A 24616-nucleotide genomic window follows, 5' to 3' on the forward strand; every position below is an offset into this window, starting at 1 on the left:
ACGAAAATAACTCTGAGTTCAGCAAAGAACAGAGCAATAGCGAGGTGAGCCTTGAAATCATTGAGTCTAAAAGCCACAAAGAAACAAGCAAAGCGTCTGATGGCAAATTGGAGAGCATCGAAGAGGTTCCACAGAATGATTTACCAGTTCTGCATGAAGTCGTAGACGAGGTTGATACTTCATCTGAAGAAGTTGCAAAATACCAAGATGAATCTAAGATATCCCAAGTCATTCCACGAAACTCTGTCAATCTGTGCGAATCAGAAAATCTGTGCACTCCACAAAATCCTGCAGAACATACGACCGCAGAAGAGGCCCGCTGTGAGAAGAATAAAAACCTACTTGAAAAGACTAGCGACCAAGAAAATGGAATTAGTCAGAAGAAGCCCATTGTGAGAACAAACTCTGTGCGCGGTTCAGCAAAACAGGCTGAAAAGACGAAGCCCAAACTGGGATCCTGGTCCAAAGGGAAGAGTCCTTTGTCAAAGCTCTTCACGTCAAGCGGAAATGACAGCAAGGTTGAATCAAAAGATGCTAAGAAACCCGATGTCAAACCTGGTGGTGGACTTTTGGGAAGACTGTTTCAGTCATCCTCTGAGAAGACTGAAGACGCCACGAAATCAGCTGCGCAAGATGGAAGAAATTATAAAGCAGGTGATGATGACAAAAAGTCAGAGGAGGTAATGGAGGCCGTTACAAAAGAGCTGCAAAAACAGTCTCCAGAATTTCTTCAAGAACAAGAGGCTGCAGAGCGTATAAAGGAAAAGTTACACTCTGCTGAGCCCAAAAGCGAGGTGGTGATCGAAACCGACCAGCTCAAGAAACGGGAAGATGACCGAACAGATCCCGAACAAACAGATGATCAAGAATCAAACGTACAAAGCAGTGGCCTTTCTGTAACTGATTCCAGAAAAGATGAGTGTAAAGATCTTTCCATTACAGTACAACCAGTGAACCAGGCATCTGAGGAGTCGATCAGTCCGTTAACAGCTGAGAAAGGTTGTGAAATTTTGAGTGATCCATTTAATGATGATATTTTAGCCCCTGTTGCACCACCAGACAATCAGATGAATTCTGAAGAATCTGCTCAAAAGCCAGTTGAACTACTGGATGCATCAGACGCAGGAGGAGGAGATCTTGATCTGAACAGCGAAAACTCCTCTAATCCTTTTGGTCCAGAGATTTTCGTGAACACCCCTGCCAATACTTCTTCTGTGAGTGGCACTGCTTTGTCCGCAGCTGCTCCAACTGATGGTTTTAGCCTGTTTGACTCTCCACCAACATCAGCTCACAATGACGTGATGCTCGGCCTGACAGATCAGCTCGTGGTCCCTGATTTAGCGCAAGATAAGGATCAAACCTCAACTCCTTTTGCTACAAACAACCAGGTGAGAGAGCAGGGTGCAGACTTTGACATATTCGGCTCAAACGACGTGCTGTTCGCTCAGCCGCCTCCTGTTTCCCTCCAAGCTGACGTTTCCTCAACCCAACCGCCTGCCTTCCCTGATGACATATTTGGTGATGTGTTTACATTGTCACCATCCACCACAGTGGCTTCTAACTCAGTGAATGATTTACTTGATCTGCCCTCCAGTGCTGCTCCTTCAGCTCAGACAGATCTCTTTGCCGACAGCATCTTTGCATCAGAGCCACAGTTGCTGCCAGTGTCTGAGCCGAGTGATGTCAACTTTTTTGGGGACGGTCTTCTTGTGTCTGACAACACAGAGAAAACAGCAGAAAGTGTCGTTACAGACAGCAGCTGGATGGATGATTTGCTCGGGTAAAAGCAGGACTGTGTTTACTGACACTTTTTCATTCTAACTTGTCAAATACTGCTGTTTGGTCAGCTGACTTTCATGTCACGCCAGATATCCTTGTACATTTGCTCATAAAGTTTCGGACAGCACGTCCAACACGTTTGCATCCCAAATCATCACATATTGATAATGTGTCTGTTGACTTCTGCTTCTACATATTACGCTCTAGGTATCCTTCAGTGTCTGTTGACATTATGGGATGCTGCTACCAATGCAAAGATGTGGCATTTCACTACAAAAACACGTGGTTATGTTTAGGCAACAAAAGCACATAGCAACCATCGCTGGGAAGTCAGTAATATCACATGGTAGGATTACACAACAAAGGGATGATTAGGATTAGACAAAAAAGCGACATGACAAGGTGCAGAAAAAAACCCATCACACTCTGACGGGAAGCCAACACAGGACTCAAACATGAAAGTCCGGGGTTTGTTGGTCGAATCCCGTTGTCCTATAGGGACCTTCATGCACGTTATATTACATACTTACTGCCAGTGTTTCAATTTGACACTGTTGCGTCTGGTGTATCATGCGAACACCAGACGCAACAATGTCAGGTGACGTTCTGTCAGGTGACTAATCAGCTGACGTCATTAGCCTGCGTATCATGCTGCCACAAGGGATGCTGTATGGCCGTCCGGTGGCATATCATAACGGCATGAATGGTTCTGTATAGCTGGGTACTCAGCTGAACCATGAAACCATGAAAGGTGGCTTTTGAGGTTGGGATCGTATGCTGAAATTCTTGCAATGGAGGCGGTATTTGGCGACTTTGGAATGACAACAGGCTGGCATTACGATTCAATTTACACCTGATACATGCATTATGCCTTTTCAAAATACACCTCAGTTTTCACAGGAAATGTACAGATTCTGCCCCTTAGATGCATATTAGAACTTCAGTATTTTTGTTAATTTCATTGTACAACAAAAGCACGTGGTTAGCTTTAGTAAATATCACTATGGTTTGGCTCAAAACTGTTTTAGGAAGCAGACAGCAGGCTCCCGGGTAAAAGTCCAGGGTTTGTTGGACCCATCCACCACCCTTCCAGTACGCCCTATAAGTACTTTGCAGCTCCTTGTATTACAGTGTTACTAGTGCAGTTTCGAAGTGGCGGCATCTTATCATTCCCCCATGAAAGGTGCCTTTTTGTGTCACTGCTTCACCTCCGAAATCACTGACCAATCAGCAGTATTTGAAAAGTTTGTAGTGTAATGATCTGTGTTAAAATGATGTAACACACAGCATTTGAGTGAAACTAAAAGATGTTTTCAAGATGCATTTTTGTGCTGCGTTCCATTTACCTCGGGAGTCGGAGCTTGAAATGACTCAACACTCGAGCTGACCAAGTTCCCGTACAAGTTAGAAAAACAAAGACGTTGTTATTAAAACCAGTTGACAAAAACATATTACACAGTATTTGTGCATACAAACACTGTAACATGACCACAGATATACATTGGACAGGACTGTGTGTACAAATGTTTTAATGAGACACAAGTAAGACAAAGTGCTAATAAACAGTATATTATTACAAATTTTGCTACTGTTGATGTGCAGAGCGACTACTGGATTTTGAGTTTCTAACAATTTACATTTAATGAATTAAAAAATCAATATTGTTTTCATTTCCTATTGTAATTTCAAGTTTTTGTGGATGTCTTTATATAACTGCTACAAATCAATGCATTTTATGTTGTGAATGTGATTTTCTTTTAAAGTTAAAAGTCCCTGTGAAATGAAAAATAAATTTTCCCAGTTTTAAATTGATACCTAAATCTCTCAGCTCAACTCTCAGCTATGTGAATTGTTATGTAGAAAATGCATGTAGTTTGCTATTATTAAAAAAAGTTTGATCATTTCTCTTGCAAATACCAGCACAGACTTTTTATTCACATATAAAGAGTGACTTTTTTAATGCTTAATGAATGACGTTTGATTCCATTATGTTATATGTTAGGTGTATACTCAGAATAAAAAAAAATCTGATTACTGTTTAAAAACCATATAGTTACATGTTGAAAGCTTGGTTTCCGACATATTAAGCAGAATAAGACAAGAACACATTATATTCTTAACTCCTGCAGCTGATTTTGGTCTGTTTATATGATGAATTTTGAAGCAACAACTTCAGCGCGGTCTGAAGTAAATGCATTCTGCATTTTAACCACACCTGTTCACTCTTCTGAGGTTTCATTTCTGAAAGACAGGCAGACAAATGGTGAAATGTGAGAGATCTAAAATTGTCTATGAAATATATGATGATAAAACATATTTGTGACAGTCACCTGTTGTTCTCGACCTCCTCGGCTGACTCGGGAAGCTCTTTTCTCCTGGTCTCAGGGAGCAGGAAGCAGAGAGCTCCACTGACCGCCGCGAGGCTGCCGTAGACTGCGATGGGAATGGCCCTGTGGTACACGGCCAACATGTTGAGCAGAGGAGCCACTACTGCACCTGATCTGCCTATCATGGCTCCTAAAGCTGTGGCTGTTTGTCTGCAAATATGAAGAGTGGAATATTATTTACATCGACATTTCCACAATTGGGTCAAATAGCAAATTTTGCAAAAAAAAAAAAAAAAGACGACTCAAACGTACAGTGGTGTATGGAGGGCTGAAACTGACAAAATCATAAATAAAGAAATAAATATGTCAATAAATAAATGAGAATGCCAAAAGTGACACTATTATAATTTTTCATGTTATTTACCAAGTTATTAATTTTCATATTTATATAGTTATTTATGTATTATTTTACACTTTGCATATAAATTTCCCTATTTATTTAATTACCCATTTTGTTTTCAATTTTACAAATGTATTTATTAACTTTTAAATTAATTTGTTTACATGTGTAATTATTTATGCATTCATTTATGTATTATTTTCACTGTTTGCCTCCCCCTCCATTTATTTCCTCAAACATATATACCTCTCTTTTTCCTTTTCCACCTACATTTCCACCTTATGAATGCAAATGAGGGGGGCTGGCCTGTGTGTCATGGGGGTGTCAATTCTTCGCCTACTGGTTGATCAATATCCAAGTGCATGGATCAACTATACATGCTATGAAAGACACCGTTAGTCAGAGCGTGCACACAAAAAAGCATGGGTAAAATGGTAGAATAGAGTGAGACAAACATATTGATAACAATTATCTTCCCCAGATGCAACTCATTGTCACCCAAATATGTGGCCATTTAAGGTCACTGTCCTTTTTTTCTACTACATCTTAAATCTACCACAGTGGGTTGCAAGCATAGTAAGAAACGACCCAAAAATTCGCAAGAAATTAAGAGTTACAAGACAATTAACAGAAAAATAGAATGCACACACACACACACACACACACACACACACACACACACACACACACACACACACACACACACACACACAAAATAAAGAAATCAAAACAAAAACAAACAAGGAAACAACCGGGATAAAATAATTTTTAAATATATAGTCATGGTTATTATAAATATAGCTTGTTGTAGGACACCAACCTGGCAGACGTGGGAAACAACTCCTGAACATAAACATTACATACACAAACACCCCCGACCAGGAAAAATCGCGCTGCGACAGCTAAGGATGTAACAGCAGTGCCATTTTCTGAAAAAAAAAAAAAAACAAACGACAACATACAAAACCAAAAGGTGACAAACATATAAAAATTGTCATTTTGCTGAAATGTGCCAAGAGGTTTTCTGTACCTTGAGGAACAGCTAGGATTAGCAAGCAAGCGAGTCCTCCCATCATAAGTGTTGCTACGAGTAATAGTTTTCTGCCAAAAACCTCCAACAGCCACACGCACAGTAAATTAGCCAGTATTTCAGTCGCACCAAACAACAACTGTGTGATGAAGATGTTGAAGCCCAAGTTTCTCATGTTGAAGTACAGGCAGAGGAAGGCGAGGTTCAGTGCAAACCTGAAGATTAAAGACGAGAAGAGAACATGTTAATCCTGCAGAGACACTCTGTGCTTTTACATGATGATAGAGAAAGTCCAATTATTGTGTTAATCTGACTAAAAGTGGACTTTTAAAATACATGTAAACATGTTGGTCTGACTGAAATAGGACTAATTAAAATTTCTTGAAATCGGACTAACACACCCAGATAATTCAACTGGAAGTGGATTGTGTTTTTAGTTTTGGCTTAAGTGAGGGACATCCATCTTGAATTACTTGTTTATGTTTTTTGGAAACAAAACAACAAAAATGAGCAAACAACTGCTGAAACATGAAAACTAAGTGACACAAAAAATTTGTTTTTAGAAAGAGAGAAAATGTGATTTTTTTTAATAAAAGGGAAATAAACATAAAAATACATATATCATCATAACTATGTCACAGAGTATTTTTTAAGCACCTTTTTTGCATCACTTCCTTGTCTGTTTTTTTCTTCTTTTTTTCTTGATAATTTTCAGGTTATTTACTGACTTTATTTACTTTTTTACCTTTTTTTTGGCAAATCTTACTGCCTTCTTTCCATGTTTTTGAAGAAATCGAACCAATTTGCAAATGTTTCAAAGGGTTGGGATGTCAGTGGAGCTTTTGGGCATTTCAACTCACCATCCCAGTGTCAGGATGCCGAAATATTTGGTCAGTGCAGGTGATCTGAAAATCACTTTAATGCCTCCTTTTTTTTTTACATCTTCTTTCACAACCATCTGCAACAGAAACACACTTTGGTAAAACACTTGTGCACAGTACACCTTCTGCATAGTTTCTGATATCAAGTCATAGTAACAGTTTACTGGGATGAGTAAAAAGAGGAAGAAAGAAGGAAAAAAATTGTGGTCAATACATTTTCCAGAAGAGTGTCTGGAACGGGCCGTTTGTTGATGGCTGCCACCTTTATGATCAGCTGGCTGGCCTCTTCTGTCCGTCCTCTGCTTAACAGCCACCTGGCCGACTCTGGAATAAACCTGATAGAAACAAAGAAAGTGTCAGTTCAGTGGCCCCTTCCCGACTTCCTGCCCCCGTTTACATCCCGCACTTTTGCTTGGACCGTATACGTTATCAAACTAGGCCGATGGAAAGTCAGGTGAAGTTTTAATGTCAACATGTCGTCTTCTTATACTACTTCTCATATTATTTTTATCAGATCTGCCTGCTTTATCACTTTTATTTGCTTAACCCTTGTTGACCTTTCGTATACACATTTTGTTCTTGCCTCTTAGTTTGACTGGTTTAGACCTTTCTCTGTTTGTCATGTTTGTTGATGTCTATCTTTTTATTGCCAAAGCTCCTGCCTTTGCTTTGTCTGTCAAAGCACTTTGTAAACTACTGTTTTTAAAGGTGCTATATAAATAGTTAGCCGCGTTCATACACTTGCACAAGAGCAACAAGAGCTCACAGTTTCTGCACACCAGCATTTACATGCTACCCAGATACATCCACATCACAGAGAGAGAGCAAGAGACTTGTGGATTTAGCAGCAAGCGACAAGTGCCTCTGATGGATTTAAAACTACTGCATTTAATGTACTCACTGGTTTCCCTTTGTTAATGACGAGTAAAGACAGTTGCCGCCTGCTGCTATGTAGACTTATGTCCTCTCACACAGATGCAAAATTTGCATGTTGATTGGCATCAGTTGTTGTTTTTGCGGTGCGTTTATGTGCAATCTTTTTTGCAGAGAAACGCGCAATGTGACATGACAAAGTACACAAAATTCTATTTGAGGTCCTTTCCACGACAAAAGGTTTGTCCAGGAACACATTTGGCGATCATAGATACACACACGGACTCACAAGTAGAAAGCAATTGCAGCCCCGCTGTCCTGGCTGGTAACAATAAAAGAAGATAAAAAGAGTTAATGCACACCATAAGTAAGTAAGAGTCACAGCAGGTGGAGCCACTGTGATGAACTGAATCATTCTCCACTGTCGGATGAGGTAGATCACTCCAGCGGCAATACACTGTCCAACTGCATTTATTAGCTGACTCATGATTGCTCCCCATGATCTTCTGGACGGCCCGATCCACTCAGTGGCTGCAACAAGGAGAATATACAATTTACCATTATTTCTTAAGTCACCAGTTTTGTTTTTTTTTTTTAGTTTTTTTTAATTCATTTTTTAACAAACATATGCCATAAATGCCACAATGACATACATCTCATAATTACATTGACATTTACTTTAAAACGGCTAAACAGATCAATTGGTGGTCAATAGCTCTACATTTTTACATGCTTCTTTAGATCATTTAAAATCACTGATATTTTCAAAAATTCCAAATAATAATAATAATAGAATTGCAATCATTTTGCTATTATGTGCAACAAAAAAATATTTAATTCTGCGTGTGTACAGTACGTACTCAGTATAATAGAGCTGACTCGATAGCCTCCACTTCCAAATCCCAACATGAAATGGGATGCAAAGAAGAAATAGACATTGGGGCTGAGTGCTGTTGTTAATTGAAATATTAAGATTATAAGTGTTGTAATTTGGGTTGCTCTTTTGCGACCAAATCTGCAACAGAAGGAGAAAAAAAGAATATTAAACGAGCATTAATCAGGGTTTCTGCAGGGTTAGTTTAAGACCTTTCAAATGCCACATGGTTAGATATCTGTTTTTTGATGGACAAAGAATAAAAATATGATGGATAAACAGTCGGAACATGTATGTATTTGTCTTTGTTCTTTTGTTTTTTAAATTGATTGTGTGTGAATTGCTATGTACACTCTGCGCCACTGAAAATGAGGGTCTTCCTCAATGACTCCCGAGATTAAATAAAGTATAAATAAAGAAAATAAAAAAACTTAATCAGGCTGTTCTCACAAAGCGTTCATACTTTTGTACATGAAAATGGAAATGCACCCAAAAGTCATGCATATCCAACACGTTCTCATCCCGAATCGTCACAAACTGCCACTTCGCAGTGGACTTCTGCGTCTACATGTGACGCTCTAAGGTATCCTTCTGTGTCTGGATGCCGCCACTTTGATGTCTGCAAAAGCACATTTATTCACTGGGGCTCTGTGTTGTGTTTTATGTTATTTCTTTATCTTCTAAGCATAGATCAGACTGGCAGTTTTTTTTAAATACACTTACGATTCAGTAACAGGCCCAAACACGAAGGAACCAAGAAGAATACCGCCCATGAGCACCATTTGTGTCAGTCCCACGAAGTTAGCTCTGTCACACACCAGATCAAACTGTTGAACAAACGGAAAAAAATTATTTTGAAATGTTTCAAATGTCTGCTGGCTGACAGTTATTACTTACATCTGTGACTGTGAACATCAGTCCTAATCATAAATATTAAATAATCATTCATTTTCAGAATTTTAATCATTTAAATAGCAGTTTTTTTGTTATGATGCTGTAGTTGTAGTTGCTGTAGTAGTTGTTGGAGTTAAACATTTTGAACATGTTTAAAACAGAAGGTGAAAAATACAGGAAATTTCTGAAGGAAGGTTTAACTGAGTTAAAAGAAAAGCAGAACAAACATTACAGAAACCAGAGGAAAACAACAGCAGGGGTGTATCCATCCCTCGCTGGAGTGGTTAACTTCTCAAGTGATTTTGAGATACTACGACGACCTGAGGCAGCCCAAAATGACCCAAATGACAACTCAAGTGACTACCACTGTGCCAGGGGGGAGGTGTTAAAGAAAATAAAACAACAGGGATATTGGTCGCCATACATGCAAGCAATGGTCGATGAAGTGTTAAATCAGTGTGAAGTGTGTGCTCAGACCAATGTGAGAAAAACAATAACAACACCCGTAGGACACATTCAGGTACCAGAAGGTCCATTCAAACACCTAGTGACTGACTATGTTGACATGTTAAAACCAGTTCATAGAAAAAGGTACATGTTAGTGGTCATCGACAGATTCAGCAGGTGGGTGGAAGCCACACCATCAAAAGACCTAGGAGCAGGAACTGTTATCAAGTTTCTGATCAGAGAAGTCATTCCACGATTTGGTATTCCATCAGAAATCAGCTCTGACAATGGTAAGGCATTTGTGGAAAAAGTTGCTCGAGGCATTTTGCAGCAGCTTAAGATTAAACAGAGATTGGGAGCTGTTTATCATCCACAGAGTCAAGGAATGGTCGAAAGAATCAATGGCACCTTGAAAGCTAAGCTGAATAAGATATGTGCTTCTACTAAACTGAACTGGGTTGACACTTTGCCAATAGCACTAATGAGCTATCCGCGCTGAACACCGCACGGCACCTGCTGTCACATCATCCACCCGCCACTTCTTCTTCTGACGTTCATTCAATAAAGTTAAAAAAAAACAAAAAAAAAAAACCAAAGTTCGTTTTCTCGAGATAACGAGATAATATCTTGTTATAATGAGATAATATCTCGTTATATCGAGAAAACGGCTTGTAAAAAATATTTTTGTTATAAATGAGACAGACCTGTTACTTACATCAGTGACTATGGTGGACTCATACAGTGTGTTGTAGTACACCCATCCATTCTGGCACCCTGTGGTCTCGTTGAGTCCGTACTCCCTGATGGCACCGATGTCCCAGTCCACAGGGACGAACATGAGACACCTGCTGAAGATCCCGTCCTCGTCCCGCGGCAGAGTCAGGTTCAGCTGCTCCTCTGTGGTCAGGTTAGAGTCGGCCTGAAGGATCCAGTCTGTGTTACAGTGTCGCTCCAGATCTGAATCGATAAAAACAAGACTTGCTAAGGCAAAAGCCAGAGATATATTCGAAATGCAAAGTGCGATCAGAAGGATCCGCTGGAATAATCCAAATTCTCCAATGTGCCTCAGGATCTCTCCGAAATTGGCCATTTTGAAATCAGTTGTGTGTCTGTTTTAAAAAAAGGCAGCACTACAGTTTTAAACAGCATCCATTAATGTTTAACCTTTCTAAATTATACCTTTGAAAAGCCGCAGCTGACATGCACTAAAGCTTTAGTAGTAGCCATAGATGGTCGTATATGTCTTTTTATTTTCACCCCAACTGAACTTCTGTTATCTTAAAATCTCTGATATCAGTCCACTCGCTTTGTGTTTGTTTGAAATGGCTGTAAATGTATTTATGCAGCAGAAGAGCTTATCAGACTAATCATGTCAAAGTTAACTGTGGGACAAAGGCCCCAAAATTAGTAATTTCTATTCAATTTTAATTTGGTCTATAAAGTTCAAAATCACGAATCACGAATGCTCTTGGAGAGCAAAAACATGCAGCTTGATGCTGAACTTGACTGGAAAGATCTAACACTGACTACTTACTGAAACAAATCTTTAGTGTAATTAATGACAACTCAAACTGTGCGCTAAACTTTTCAAATGATGCGATGTGACTGTTTTCTTGTTACTGTGGTGTTGCTAAAACTGATAAAAGTGATAAACTACACACAAACGCCACATGTGAGGATCATGAGACTGCAGCCTTATTTTGACCGCCTGTATTCCTGCTCTGCTCTCAGTTATGAGTTGCTTTTATTTAAAACTGACGACGGTTTATTTATAATAAATGACTGTAAATCATGGTTACACAGTGGAAGAAAACATGTCGACCAGTTCACCTTACTGGCACCACTTTGCATTACTATAATGAGATGAGTTAAAATTAAAGGCAGCCTATTTGGATGGACTGTGTGGCCGAGCATATACAAATAAGTTCCTTAAACACATTAAAATTCCTTTAAAATAATGTGAAAAACAATAGTTGCAATAACACAATATTATGAGCAATCACCTGTGTTCATAATTATGGTTATCAAGTATATAAGTAGTTAACACTTTAAAATTCGTTTTACATATTGTGGAAAAAAATGTTGTACCAATTTAATTTTTACTAGTAAACAACTTTAAAAAGCATAATTGTGGTAACAGTGGACCAGCATTACACTATAAAATTGCTTTTAAATAATGTGAAAAATGTCATTTTTAAGTGTTTAACTTAAAATTTGTGTTAATTAAATATAGTACTTAAATACTTTATTACCTTAATTATGATCACTAGGTTTCAAGTTGATAACCCATACAAATCTTCCAAATAAGTTTTCCACATCATCTGAAAGAAATATTAAGTGTAATTAAGTGTAATTTATGAACACACATTTTAAGTTAATTGCTCATAAAAATAAAGTTGTTTCAGCAATTTTTTTCCACAGTATTTAAAATGATTTTTAGCTAAATTTAAGGAAAAGACACAAGGCTGTACCAATATGACTCACACTTAAGCTGATTAAATTTAAAAACACTTGTTTTATGCTGTGTATAGGCTACACATTTTTAAGACTGGTAACAGAAAGAATCACTTTTACATGGAAAAATGTTCAAAATATATTTTTTTTAATTTGCATATAATTTTTTGTCAAAGCCACAGGGAGCCATTGGGTTTGGGCTGCATTTTAGGAACTCATTTAAATTTAAAGAAAATGTTTGATGTCATAATCTTGATTAAGGCCCTTAGGTGTTAAAGTCTGGAGAGTAAATATGTAACAGTTACAACACCTCCACATGCTGGTTGAATAGCACTTTTGTTAACTCAGAATAAACGCAAATATATAATAAATAAACTTTTAAAGGTCTTCATGCACCCTCCTTGAAGTGTCTGGAAATGTGTCTAGAAATATTAAGAATGCACATATTAAATCAAAGTAGAGTGTCTAATTAAGTGTCTGCAAAAATATGAGTGAAGACAAATGTCCCCAACTATTAGAAAACCACGTTTAAAACAGCTCATTTTGGGGATAACGGCATTTCTCCAGACTGTGTGGGCAGATCACGTTTTGATTGACACCTCCTTGGATCCCGCCCTTGTCAAGGACGACAGTCGTGGAGCAAAGCTGAGTCGGCACAGGTTTTGTTCTTTTTGTGTCAATAAATATAATATAAATCTTGTCTGTTAATGTTTTTTTGTGCCGTTTTCTTTTGCTGAGACATTTTTAAAAAAGTATTTCAAAGCTGGAAAGCTGCTCTTTTCCTAAAATTGGGCTGTCAGTGCATCACAAAGACACAAATACTTTTGAAGCTGGTGCTCCATGACCAGAGGAAAATGGGCTGTAGCATTCACTTTTGTTTAAAAGCTAGAAAACCTACAGTGACCAGAATGCACCAGAACAATAAACACTCCCACTGGTCAGTGACATGATGTGAGCTTGTCTGTTTGACACAAGCCTCATTCCCACTGCACAAAAAACTCAAAAAACACCTGCGAACATCTGGCTTTTTAATGCAATGGGAATGGTATGATCGGCATTCAGACCGGGGTCAAATGACTCTGCAGTAGACATGGGTTTTTATCCCCTCTGACTCTGGTTTACTCCTGTTTGAAAAACCTGCGCTAATTTCGGTGGAAAGGGGGGAACACTGGCGCCTGGCTGGTAACAAGTTAAATTACACTGAATTACGTTTCTGAGAACATCTGAGGCGAGAAATAGGCAATGGAGTAACAGGAACTTGGCACCTACCTGACAGACGTCGGAAACAACTCCTGCATAATGACCCAGCACGCAGAAGCAGCCCAGATCAGGAAAAATCGTGCTGTGACGGCTAAACACGAAAGAGCAATGGCATATCCTGAATTTTTTTTAAGAGAAAAGAAAACATGACATAAACAATAAATTGTCATGTTATTATTGACATTGACATGATTAATATTCTTCTCCCAAAAACCTCCAGCAGCCACATAGAGAGCAGATTACCGGTATTTCAATCTGTGTCAAGAAGATGTTCATAACGAAGTTTCCAATATTCAGGTACATGCGGAAAATGCCACTGTTCAACGGAAACCTTAAAAACGGGAAGAAAACAGAAGATGTGCTGCATTATATAACATTTAAAACCCACGTACAATATTTGAACAGCAGCTTCATTGTTCCTAATCAGTGATTGGTCATTTAATCTGCAGCATTAATTTAACACAGACTAACCCACTCTGCCTATTCAAACATTAGCAATACAGTCAACGTCTGCCACTGTAAAATAACTATGAATCACTGATTATTAAACTAGCATTCAGTATTAATACAGAGCGTAAATCATTTCAATGTTTATTATGTCATCCAGATCATTTTTTAAACTCAGTAAATATCTTGGATATGTTAATTTACCATGCCAGTAACACAAAGAAGAAACGTCTGGTCAGTCGAGGCGATCTGAAAATAACTTTAATACCTTCTTTTTTCACGACATTGTTCTCTGAAATCTGTGGCATAAGATATCATTTAATGCAAAGTGTTGACTACACAAATAATGTATACTTCTCACAACAACAACAGTTTAATTATTTAACCCTTAGCGCCCGCTTTAATAATGCACACACTCATATCACTCTGTGCACAGAATGTGCTTTTCAAAATCAGGCTATGAAGAATACTGCACTTTATTGTTTTCTACTTTCACTGAGTTTATATTTTAAAACATCAATCATATTTATCAATAATTCATTAATTTTCAAATGCCAGGTTTTTATAATGATGCCACTATATTTTTAGATGGAAAAAAACCCACAAAAAATTGATTATTTTGAATATACTACATGCTAATTAAATTTTCCTTTGATGATGACCACAGCCAAAAACTGCAGTTTAAAGGGTTTCTGTGGCACATTTTTGCACTAAACAGTATGAAAGTAACAGTTTTGTTTCCACAGTGTATTTTGGAGCTGAGCTGGAAATGCCAAGATTAAACTAAAATACGCAATCTTGCTAAATGTTTGCCTTATGCATTAACACAGCCAAAATTATCAAAAAATGAAGAATAAAAAGTGTGTAAAATGTGCCAAACATTCCCTAAGTGCTAAATGCTCTTAGCCTAGGTGTCTGGCTCCACCTGTGTCCGGCTCTGTGTCTCCTCTGTCACCTGTTATGAAAACAGCCCCGACACACGAGGCCATGCGCTCAATGTTCTGAGTCAATCATGAGCTTTTACATGAATACTATAACAATGTCAGTATTATTTACTTTCAACACCTGCAACTGAATCTTTGGCCCTAAAACCATAAAAGTGGTGTTAATTTGAGAAGATTATATTTCTGAACAAAATAGAGCTTATTTTCTGCATTAATCCTATATACACTGGAAAAAATCCCAAAGTCTTTTTGACAAGGGAACCAGGACAATATGTCCACTTTTAAATTAATTGTATGTACCTCTTATTATTTATCTTTTTACTTTCAGTAATTATGTGTTTTTATTTCTGTCTATGTACTGCTGCAACAACCAGATCTCCCTGTTGGAGTTCAGTTAAGGGGAATCTTATCTTATCGGAGCGTAGCCGGTCTAACTCTGATCTTGGCTCTCTTCCCGGTGCCGTCACCCCCCCTCATTTGGTCTGGCTGTTTCAGCTGGATGGTTTGAAGCAGCTGCCTGCAGTGATCGTCTCAAAGTCTACTGCGCTGGAACCAATCCCTACAACAATCAACAAATGAAAATAAAATGCTGTGAGGTTCATGGGAGCTACTGGGCACCACATCTTGTTATAGTGAGTAATAGAAAAAGAAGACGGGCTTATTGTCGTTTTTGTTCACTGATTAAGTTCCTTCTGACATTTTCTCTTCTTTCTCTTCCTTTCCCATTTTCTTTCATCAAGGCAGACCTTCACTGGGAGGCTTTCTTTATCTTACATGTAAATTAAATAAATCAGACCCCCCACATGCAGACAGAGATATTATAAAAGCAGAGGTGTTAAAGGGATTAGGGCAGACTGAATCAGACTGTATTGTTAATTATTCAACTTTGTTGTCCCTAAGGCCCTGCTTACCGCTGGTATTCACATGCGCATGGGCGGATCAGACAAGTGGACTGATGTGAATGCACCCAATGCATCCCCAACGTGTCTTGAGATCTGGTGGCTCACACCACATGCAGAGGTTGTCTGGGCCACATGTGGCCACATTCACAGCTGCTGATTAGAGCGACTGTGAGGAGCTAAGGAACAGTGGGCTGTGATCTGTGAAGACACGCACAGCTGAAGCACACCCTGAAACATTGCAACGCCAGAATCAAGGCTAAGCCACCCTGCAGCATCTCTAAACTGAAAACCATCTCCCTGAACATGGCTGATTTTGGAGAGATTCTCCAGAATATCGGAGAGTTCGGATTATTCCAGAAGATCGTCCTTTTTGCTCTTTGCTTTCCAAACGTTATTCTGGCTTTCCTGTTTGCCGGAGTATATTTTATCGAGTCAGATCCGGAGCGACACTGTAACACAGACTGGATCCTTCAGGCTGACGCTAACCTGACCACAGAGGAGCAGCTGAACCTGACTCTGCCGCAGGACGAGGACGGGACATTCAGCAGGTGTCTCATGTTCGTCCCTGTGGACTGGGACATCGGTGCCATCAGGGAGTACGGACTCAACGAGACCACAGGGTGCCAGAACGGATGGGTGTACGAAAACACGCTGTATGAGTCCACCATAGTCACTGATGTAAGTAACAGGTCTGTTTCATTTATAATAAAAATATTAACCCTTAGGGACTCTTTGGTGCATTTTACACGCTTTTAATTCTGCATTTTTTGGATAATTGGCTGTGTTCATGCATATTGCAAACAATTTGGCAAGATTGTGTATTTTTTTTTAATATTCGAATTTCCAGCTCAGCTCCTACAATAAGTCTAAGTCTAAGACTTATTTTTCTACAGTTTGATCTAGTTTGCGACGAGGCTCATTTGTTGGGAGTTGCACAAGCAGTGCTGATGGCCGGCATTCTCGTTGGTTGTCTCTTATTTGGACCTTTTGCTGAATCGTAAGTGTACTTCAAAATTGCTCAGAATATGTGTTCTTGACTCTGAATCATCTTGTTCAATAAAATCCATCACATGAAAAGATTCTCACATGCTCTGACCGGAGGGGTTTTCTGTGTTGCAGGTTTGGTCGTAAGCGAGCAGCTCAGATTCCCATCATTGTGATGTTCACATTTACATTAACATCTGGACTATGTCACAACTTCTACCTATATTTGCCATCACAGTTCATGATAGGAATTGGCTATGGAGGTTACAGACTAAACTGCGTCATATTGGGTACAGTATACTCTATTATCTTACATGTGAAAACATTATTTTTGAGTCTTTTTTCACAAGTCCTGTATTTGAATTCATTTGTATTACAAAGTAAGCTGTTGTCTCCATCACAATGTGATCTTGACCTTTGACCACCAAATTCTTATCAGTTCATTCTTGAGTCCCATTGAACATTTATGCCAAATCTTAATAAAAACCTCCAGGGCCTTCTTGAGATAGTGCATTCAAAACAGGGTTAATTTTGGCAGCGATTTTAGATTTAGTCAAAGTCTTAGTTTTAAAAAAAGGTAGCTAACAAATAATTTCATTATAGGTATCATCAATGAAATAATGAATATTATGAAATTAATCAATAATAATAATAAACTTTATTTGAAAAGCACCTTTGATACAAGAAATGCAGCCCAAAGTGCTTTACAAAATTATATGCATGAAGTGCTTCGCATCAAATTACTTAATTACTAATTAACTGGTTCAAAAGACTGAGAAAGAGGCTGTCACAGTGACCTTGACCTTTGACCACCAAATTTTAATCAGTTCATTGTTGTGTCCAAGTGTTCATTTTTTAATGTTTTTTTTTAATGTCCGTAACCTTTTACCACGTTTTGTCTGCTCCATCATTCTTGGCAGAGGTTAGCATCATAAACTGAAGTTTAACTGTCACTGATTTCCTCTTTTCAGCCACTGAGTGGATCGGACCGTCCCAGAGGTCATGGGGAGCCTGTGTGACTCAGCTGTTAGGAGCAGTTGGACAGGTCGTCCTCGCTGGTTTGATCTACTTCATCAGAGACTGGAGACTGGCTCAACTCATCACAGCAGCTCTGCTCGCTGTTGTTGCTGTTTACATTTGGTGAGCATTTATTTGTCTATTTTTTTAATAACCTGTTGTTTTACAAGGTAAATTGTGGATTATTGCTAAGTGTCTCTGTTCCTATCAGGTTTATTCCAGAGTCAGCTAGGTGGTTGTTAAGCAGAAGACGGACAGAAGAGGCCAAACAGCTGATTGTAAAGGCAGCAGCCATCAACAAACGCCCCGTCCCTGAGTCTCTGCTCGAAAAGGTACCAACCCATCCCAAAAAAACATATTTTTCTGCCATTGCATCAAGACTTTAATCAGGACTTTAATCAGGTCCAAAACAGACAAACTGGTTTGATTAATTTCATTATAACAAAACTTTTTTAAATTTCATCACAAAAGTACTTCAACTTCCTCATAACCATATTTTATTAGATGTTTTTGTGATAGTAGTGTATTCAACTTTATTATATGATAGTAGCTACTTTAACTTTATTGTAACTGCAATTCATTCAATAATTTTGTATTTACTTAGTTAACATTCATTTAAAGGACATTTAAAAATATAATTTTATATATATATTGTGTATTGCAATATAGCCTTAAAATATCATGGTATTATTTTAAAGACATATTGCCCAACTCTATTTCAAAACATAACCAGGTTGTTTTTGTGCCTAAACCTAACCAGACGACAGAAAAATAAAGTTTTCTGCTACATAATAAGGTTAAAATGTTATCGTGGTTTGCAAAAATGTACAATGCCAACATTTATTTTGGCAGTTGGGGTGGTGTGATGATGATTTGCTAAATTATTTAAAGGATGACATTGTGTCCACTTCCTGTGCATTTCAGATTGTTGAGAAAGAAACTGAGAAAAAAGGAGCCGTCATAATTCTTATCCAATCCCCCGTGCTCAGGAAGTATTTTTTTACAATAATATTGGCATGGTAAGTCACATTTTAGGATACACGACAATTCTGATGCATTGAGATACTAACTTAAGTAATACATTTTACCATTCATATTTCCACATTTATGGTTTAAAAGTAGGGATGCATGATAATTATCAGTCCCGCTAATTATCCATAAAGGGATTTCTGACATCAGACCGATAATTCCAATAATAAACTTTCTGGCCGAAAAACAGAACCCATAATAATACACATAAATTGCTTTGATTTTGTCCGTGCTGCCATGGTTTCGCTCCGCCATCATTACACACACTGCATTATGCTGCGTGTCAAACTGCTGCGCTGCTAGATCAGTCCAAAACATGTCATCAGTCAGCAGCAGGGTTTCCCCCATTGTTTCTTTTTCTTTTGATCAAATAAAGAGAGAAATAATTGTAATTCGTATATCTACTTGTCTAACACTTATTCTCTGTTTGAAATCCTCAGGTTCTCCGTAAATGTTACTTACTATTGCCTTTCATTCAATGTGGGCAGTTTGGGTTTGAGCGTCTTTGTGACGCAGCTCATGTTTGGTGTGAGTGAACTTCCTGCTCATATACTTTGTATCTGGCTGTTAGAGGCACTGGGGAGGAAAGTGTCTCTGCTGTCGACGCTTCTGATCGGGGGATTCTTGTGCATCTCAATTTTAGCTGTTCCTCAAGGTAAAGCACTTCAGATTGTGTTTCTCTGTTTTATGTAGAAAGGGATGACACTTTGTCATCACCTTGGTCTGCACAGAGAAATATCTCTGGATAGGTCGCCATAAAATGCAGAACAGATATTCATTCAGTACATTTACATACACAGTTTTGCCGAGCTATGGTTACAGCTCAGTAAGGCCATTTCACTGGACTACTGTCCTTGTCCCAATATACAAGCAGCGGGGGAGAATCCATTTACTGATGGAAGTATGTCCGACTCCGCCACAGCAGGTGGAGATGTGCTCTCTTTCAGCTAGTTGCTATAAATCTATATTATTAATTAAGTCTATGCAGCCAGTCTCGCCGCTGCCGGCTGCAGCGCTCTCGCTCAATACTCGACCAGTTTCAGAAATTGTTGTTTCCATTAGTCACTCAGACACAACAAAATAGAAAATAAGGTCCAGGTTGAGAAATACTAAAGTTACTGTTTAATCAGTTGGTGGATTGAAAGGAAAGTGATCACCAACTATTTAGTTCATTATTTAAGTCATTTTTTAGACATAAATGTGAGCATTTGCTACTTTTCTTTGTTATTTATGAGAGCAAATAAAGAGTCTTTGGGATTCTGATAAGTTATTGTCATTTTAAAATGAATCACGAAAATAATCAGTAATTAATTTAATAATAAAATAATTGTTAGTTGCAGCCCCAATTCTAAAAACAACCTCACAGAGTCACCAGCATTGTTTCCTGATCTACACTAGGTTTTCAATTTATCTAACACTGAGTTTTCTGTTTAAGGTAATGCTGTTGCTGTTACCATATTAGCAACCTCAGGACGATTTTTCATGAACTGGGCAGGATCCATATGCAACGTGTACGTTCAGGAGCTGTTCCCAACATCTTTTCGGTGAGCACTTCATCTCCATATAGTCCTTGCCTCTGATTGGTTGTGACCAACCAGAAACTTCCAAGGCTGAAAAATGAAGGTGACATAGATGTGCCAAAAACTGCAGTTGTTCAAACAGCTGCCTGAGGCTGACTCCAAGTATTGAGTCAATCTTCATAGACCCACATGTTAAAATGCCCAACTGTGCGGCAGGAAAAAACATGTTTACAGCCTCATACAAAAAAAGCAAAGTGATATGGTGTCTGATTTTGTCACCAACAGTCTCCCGTCATCACAAAGGCAGTAAAATCTGCAGCCTATAACAGAGACCTCATCATCGTCGATTCCTCTTCAATATAAAGACGAAGGAGCGATGCTCTGGACATGCAACAGTTTTCCTTTCACTACTCATTGACAACAATCGCACCCTAAAAATTGTCAAACTGGGCCTGATCCAAAACTGCTATTTCTGGCCAACTTTAAAGTTTATATGCTGAGGTTGCCCAGAAAACATGGGATGCAGCGGACGCCTCAGTTTGTCCATGAAGTGATGCAGTAATACAGGGTTTAAGTGTGCAGTAGTCATTAGACTAAGCAGTAATAAATGATTTTTAATGACCTAAAACTCTGTGTTTAAATGAGGGGCCAAAACACAATGGAAAATATGTTTTACAAAATATCTGTATACATGTAGACAGAATACATCTTGACTGTCTACCTGACACAAGCTTCAGACAGATATGTTTCAGTTTTTATCAACTGTTGCAGTCAAACAGGCCTGAGGACAAAAAGTCATTTAGGTACTAAATGGTGTAACTGTTCTCATTAGTGAGCTAATGTTGGGCCGGTTTAAAGTTTTTATCCAAGAGAAATGCACCGATTAAGAACAAAATAATCACTACTGTGCATTTACATACATTTACTGTACTTTACTGTACTGTAAACTTATTCAAGTATTTGGAAAAATTACTGAGATCATGATGTCATATTTTAAAGTAAAATGCTGTGTTTGTCCGGGTGCTGTGTGTCTCTGTTTCAGACAAACAGCGTCAGGTCTGGGCTCCACTGCGTGCAGAGCAGGTGGCTTGGTGTCTCCGTTGCTCAACATGTTGGCCGTGTACCACTGGTCCATACCCATCGTGGTCTACAGCGGCCTCCCACTGATCAGTGGAGCTCTCAGCTTCCTGCTGCCTGAGACCAGGAGAAAAGAGCTTCCTGATTCAACCAACGAAGCTGAGGGCAACAGGGAAGAAAGCTGCAAGCTGACGTCTCCGTCACTCACACCAAAACTATCTAAACTTAGTAACAGCACGACAGGTAAGAGGGAAAATATGTATTTTTTTACACTTTTGGGGTGAACTGTCCTTTAAAGTTGCATGTGGAAGCACCCGGTGCCATCTGGCCGTCAGCTAGCGTGTTAAAACAACGCCACCGGTTCTGCCGGTGCTCATTCTCATCTAATGCCATCCGGCCGCGTTCCAGTTGGACGCAAAAGATGGCTTTTGCCGTAACGCCCGTACACCAAAAGCAGTGACACAGCGGAGCTATTTGATGAGTTTGTAGTGAGAATGGGCTTGTATATGTGTGTGCATATGTATGTATAGATGTGTATGCGTGCATGTAGGTAGGTATGTATATGTGTGTGTGTGTGTGTGTGTGTGTGTGTGTGTGTGTGTATATATGTTCTCCGCTACTATATGCATATATTACAGATACTATTGGTAATATATCTTTTTTTTTGTTTGAGATAAACAAGAGTCTTTCATATGGGTGTGTAGTAAGTAGTATATATTATGGTTATAATTGTAAATATTGATATAAAGGTGTGTGTGCCTGTGTACATTATATATGGGGGAGTTTTTAATAACAGTTTAAGTATTTAATAAAGGGGTAGGAATAAATAAGTTTGGTTCTGTAGTTTTGTTGACAGAAAGATTCAAATGAAGTATGTTACAGAAAAAGTATCATGTGACAAAACGCCACCGATCAACTGAAGTAACAAACGATTCTGTGTTTCTGTCTCCTACAGAAATAAGATGACCCTGAAGAACCAAAGTAATTTTTACATTTTTCAGTCGACATGCATGCTTTGAGCATCATAAACCACTCAAAATGTTGAGACATAAGTTCCTGTATTCAGCTTTTGTCTCGCACTGATCCTTCTGTGACCCTCTACACATCACGTTTAAGATTTGCTCAACCTTATACTTCATGTAGGGTCACTTGGACCTGTTTTTCACCATTTTTTGTGCCATCTAGTGGAAGCAAAAGCACAATACACTAATTTATGGGGGCAGACACCAATTACTTAGGGTTAGGGATAACTTTTGCCCAAATATTTACTTTCATAAAACATGACTTGTGGGTGTCAGCCCTGCAAGTGGTATTCTGTTTTGTTTGTTTTTTTCAAGTTAACTGTTACTTTGAGATTTAACAGTGCAATTTCAGAAAAAAAAGATTTATGAAATCCTACCTTTATGTCTTAGTACTTTCAAGACAAATTAATGTAACACACGAAGATTTTTGATTAATTCAATGCCTTTTGAGACTTTTAGGATCTATGAGGACCCTGTTTTGCTACGTATTACCATTGTATTCAGGAGCGGTTTTGAATTATTGCTGTTTCACTTACCTGTTTTGATGGTGTGGATCTCTCGTCTCTTCAGATAATCAGACCTACGCTGTAGTTCAGTAGTTTCAGGCCCTGCAGTCAATCTACGTGGGACAGGGATCCGTCTGTAAAAACCCTAAAAAAAATTATAACACATTAAGGTCACACTGAAACTTTACCAACTGATTACTACTTAGAATAAGACAATTATTTTTTTGTATTACAAGTTTTCAGAATGAAAATCAGGAATGAAAAGTGCACACAAAAGGTGCAAAGATTTAAATATATATATATATATATAAAACCAAGATTAAAATAAGTTTGTCATCATTAATGGGTGGAGTAGGCAGTGTAGAAAAATGTAGTGGAGTAAAAGTAAAAGTTAAAAGAAATATAGAAACTCACGCAAAGTACACATACTGAAAAAAACAAACAGATGCTCTGTTAATAAAATATATGTAAATAAACAAGCATTTCAGTGGAAAATCACTCTCTCCCGCATGATTATGCTTTTATACAACAGTTACATGCGCCATTATTTAATTAGCAGGAAACGGGCGACAGATTACGATTTATTATTATTATTAAATGACTTATTTTGCGCCAAAAAATACAAATTTAAAAAAGTTCCGTAACTGGACTACGACAGCACTGTTGCCTAGCAACATACGCAAATTCCGGAAGATTAGCTTTCAAGCTAGGTCTACACGCTAGCCCACTACAGGGTAGCTAAACTACCTCATATAATAAACGGTATTTTCCATTTATCTAGCGAGCAGTTACATAAAAATCTGCGTGAAGTGGTTTTGGTAGGATACATGAGATTTCAAAGAGCTGACAGCTTTATCAGTAAGCTAAGTTTTGCGTATTGTGATGCGACATGAACAAACCTGTTGAAGTGAAGGATTCAGGCTCTTTTCTTCCCTTCGTCCTCCTCCGAAGACCATTTAGGATATATCTCCACTGTTATGTTGTTGTTATTGATGTTATTTATCGAAATATGTTTCTTTGCGGTGTAAACTTTGTTACGATGAGCCTCGATGTAAGCTAACTACCGGTTAGCGTCATTAACGGCTCAGGACACCTGTGAAGCGGAGGGATACGTGCGGAGTGAAAAGTCCCGGTGCTGCGGCTTACTCGCGGATTGCTTCCTGTCTAGTGCACTAGAATAAATTTAAAGGGCTCTGCTCCTGTCCAATCAGATTGCTAGATCTGGACTAAGCTTCAGTTTATATCAAAATGTCAATAGATCAGGAGGTGGCGCTATCAGCAGCATTTAAACTATTCCAGGATACTTTGTATTTTACATAATTCTTATTTATACATATTTATATATACACACAGATATAAATATATGTGCATATTTATATGCATATTTTCAAATATTTTACGTTCTTCTTATTTTCATACTTCTGATTCTGATCCAAGCTGTTATCAGTCAAACAGCTGTTTGATTCACACAGAAGCACATTTGACTGTTTACCTCCATGTTGATTTTTTCATTTTGTTTGCAGATGTTAGAGGTGAATAATATTTGGTGTGTGTCCCCCAAAAAGGGTTAAAAAATTACACTTGAGAAATTCAAAAACAATGTGATTTTTGAGTTTTTTATTAAGATCTTTGACAATCTGAGCAAAATCTCATAAAACAGAAAAATATTTAAGTAACAAGCTGTTATGCTAATGCACCGTAAAAACTGACGTTTATAACTTTAACATATGTAGTTGAAGGTGGCATTAAAGTCATCATGTCAGTGTAATTGAAGTATGAATGTCGTCAGTAACTTTGAGAGCTATCATCCATCCATAAAATGTTGAGAAATCTTGTGAAAAACATGAAACCTTGGCAAATTGGCTTGATTTCTTTCAAAAATATGATGAGAGGGGAATGAGCACCTTAACAAGACACAACCCCAAACTTAACATGAAATTATTTAAAAT

General features: G+C 38.3%; 2 protein-coding genes across 3 annotated transcripts; one reads left to right on the top strand and one right to left on the bottom strand.

The window, feature by feature from the left end:
• Positions 1-3291: 3291 nt before the first annotated feature.
• Positions 3292-23800, bottom strand: LOC121952021 (solute carrier family 22 member 13-like). Of its 2 annotated transcripts, XM_042498531.2 has the most exons (14): positions 23567-23589; positions 22698-22812; positions 13463-13550; positions 13229-13337; positions 10221-10462; positions 8888-8991; positions 8151-8305; positions 7653-7821; positions 6632-6752; positions 6397-6494; positions 5537-5751; positions 5327-5435; positions 4110-4316; positions 3292-4020 (listed from the first exon to the last, which is right to left on the bottom strand). In XM_042498531.2, the coding sequence occupies exons 5-14, from the start codon at positions 10341-10343 to the stop codon at positions 3999-4001; spliced, it is 1323 nt and encodes a 440-aa protein (XP_042354465.2). In that variant the 5' UTR covers positions 10344-10462; positions 13229-13337; positions 13463-13550; positions 22698-22812; positions 23567-23589; the 3' UTR covers positions 3292-3998. The 2 variants fall into 2 exon arrangements, with proteins under 2 accessions (XP_042354465.2, XP_087942029.1); XM_088085903.1 differs by lacking the exons at positions 13229-13337; positions 13463-13550 and having other exon boundaries at positions 23567-23800.
• Positions 13565-22671, top strand: LOC121951175 (solute carrier family 22 member 13-like). The gene is made up of 11 exons (XM_042497415.2): positions 13565-15242; positions 15351-16190; positions 16406-16509; positions 16632-16786; positions 17468-17636; positions 17725-17845; positions 18438-18532; positions 18983-19197; positions 19978-20086; positions 21105-21382; positions 22095-22671. Exons 2-11 carry the CDS (start codon positions 15816-15818, stop codon positions 22103-22105), a joined length of 1632 nt encoding a protein of 543 aa, XP_042353349.2. The 5' UTR covers positions 13565-15242; positions 15351-15815; the 3' UTR covers positions 22106-22671.
• Positions 23801-24616: the final 816 nt, after the last annotated feature.

The sequence above is a fragment of the Plectropomus leopardus genome, chromosome 12 (genome assembly GCF_026936395.1).
Source record: "Plectropomus leopardus strain MGB_pleo_1.0 chromosome 12, ASM2693639v1, whole genome shotgun sequence".
Taxonomy (NCBI): Eukaryota; Metazoa; Chordata; class Actinopteri; order Perciformes; family Serranidae; genus Plectropomus; species Plectropomus leopardus.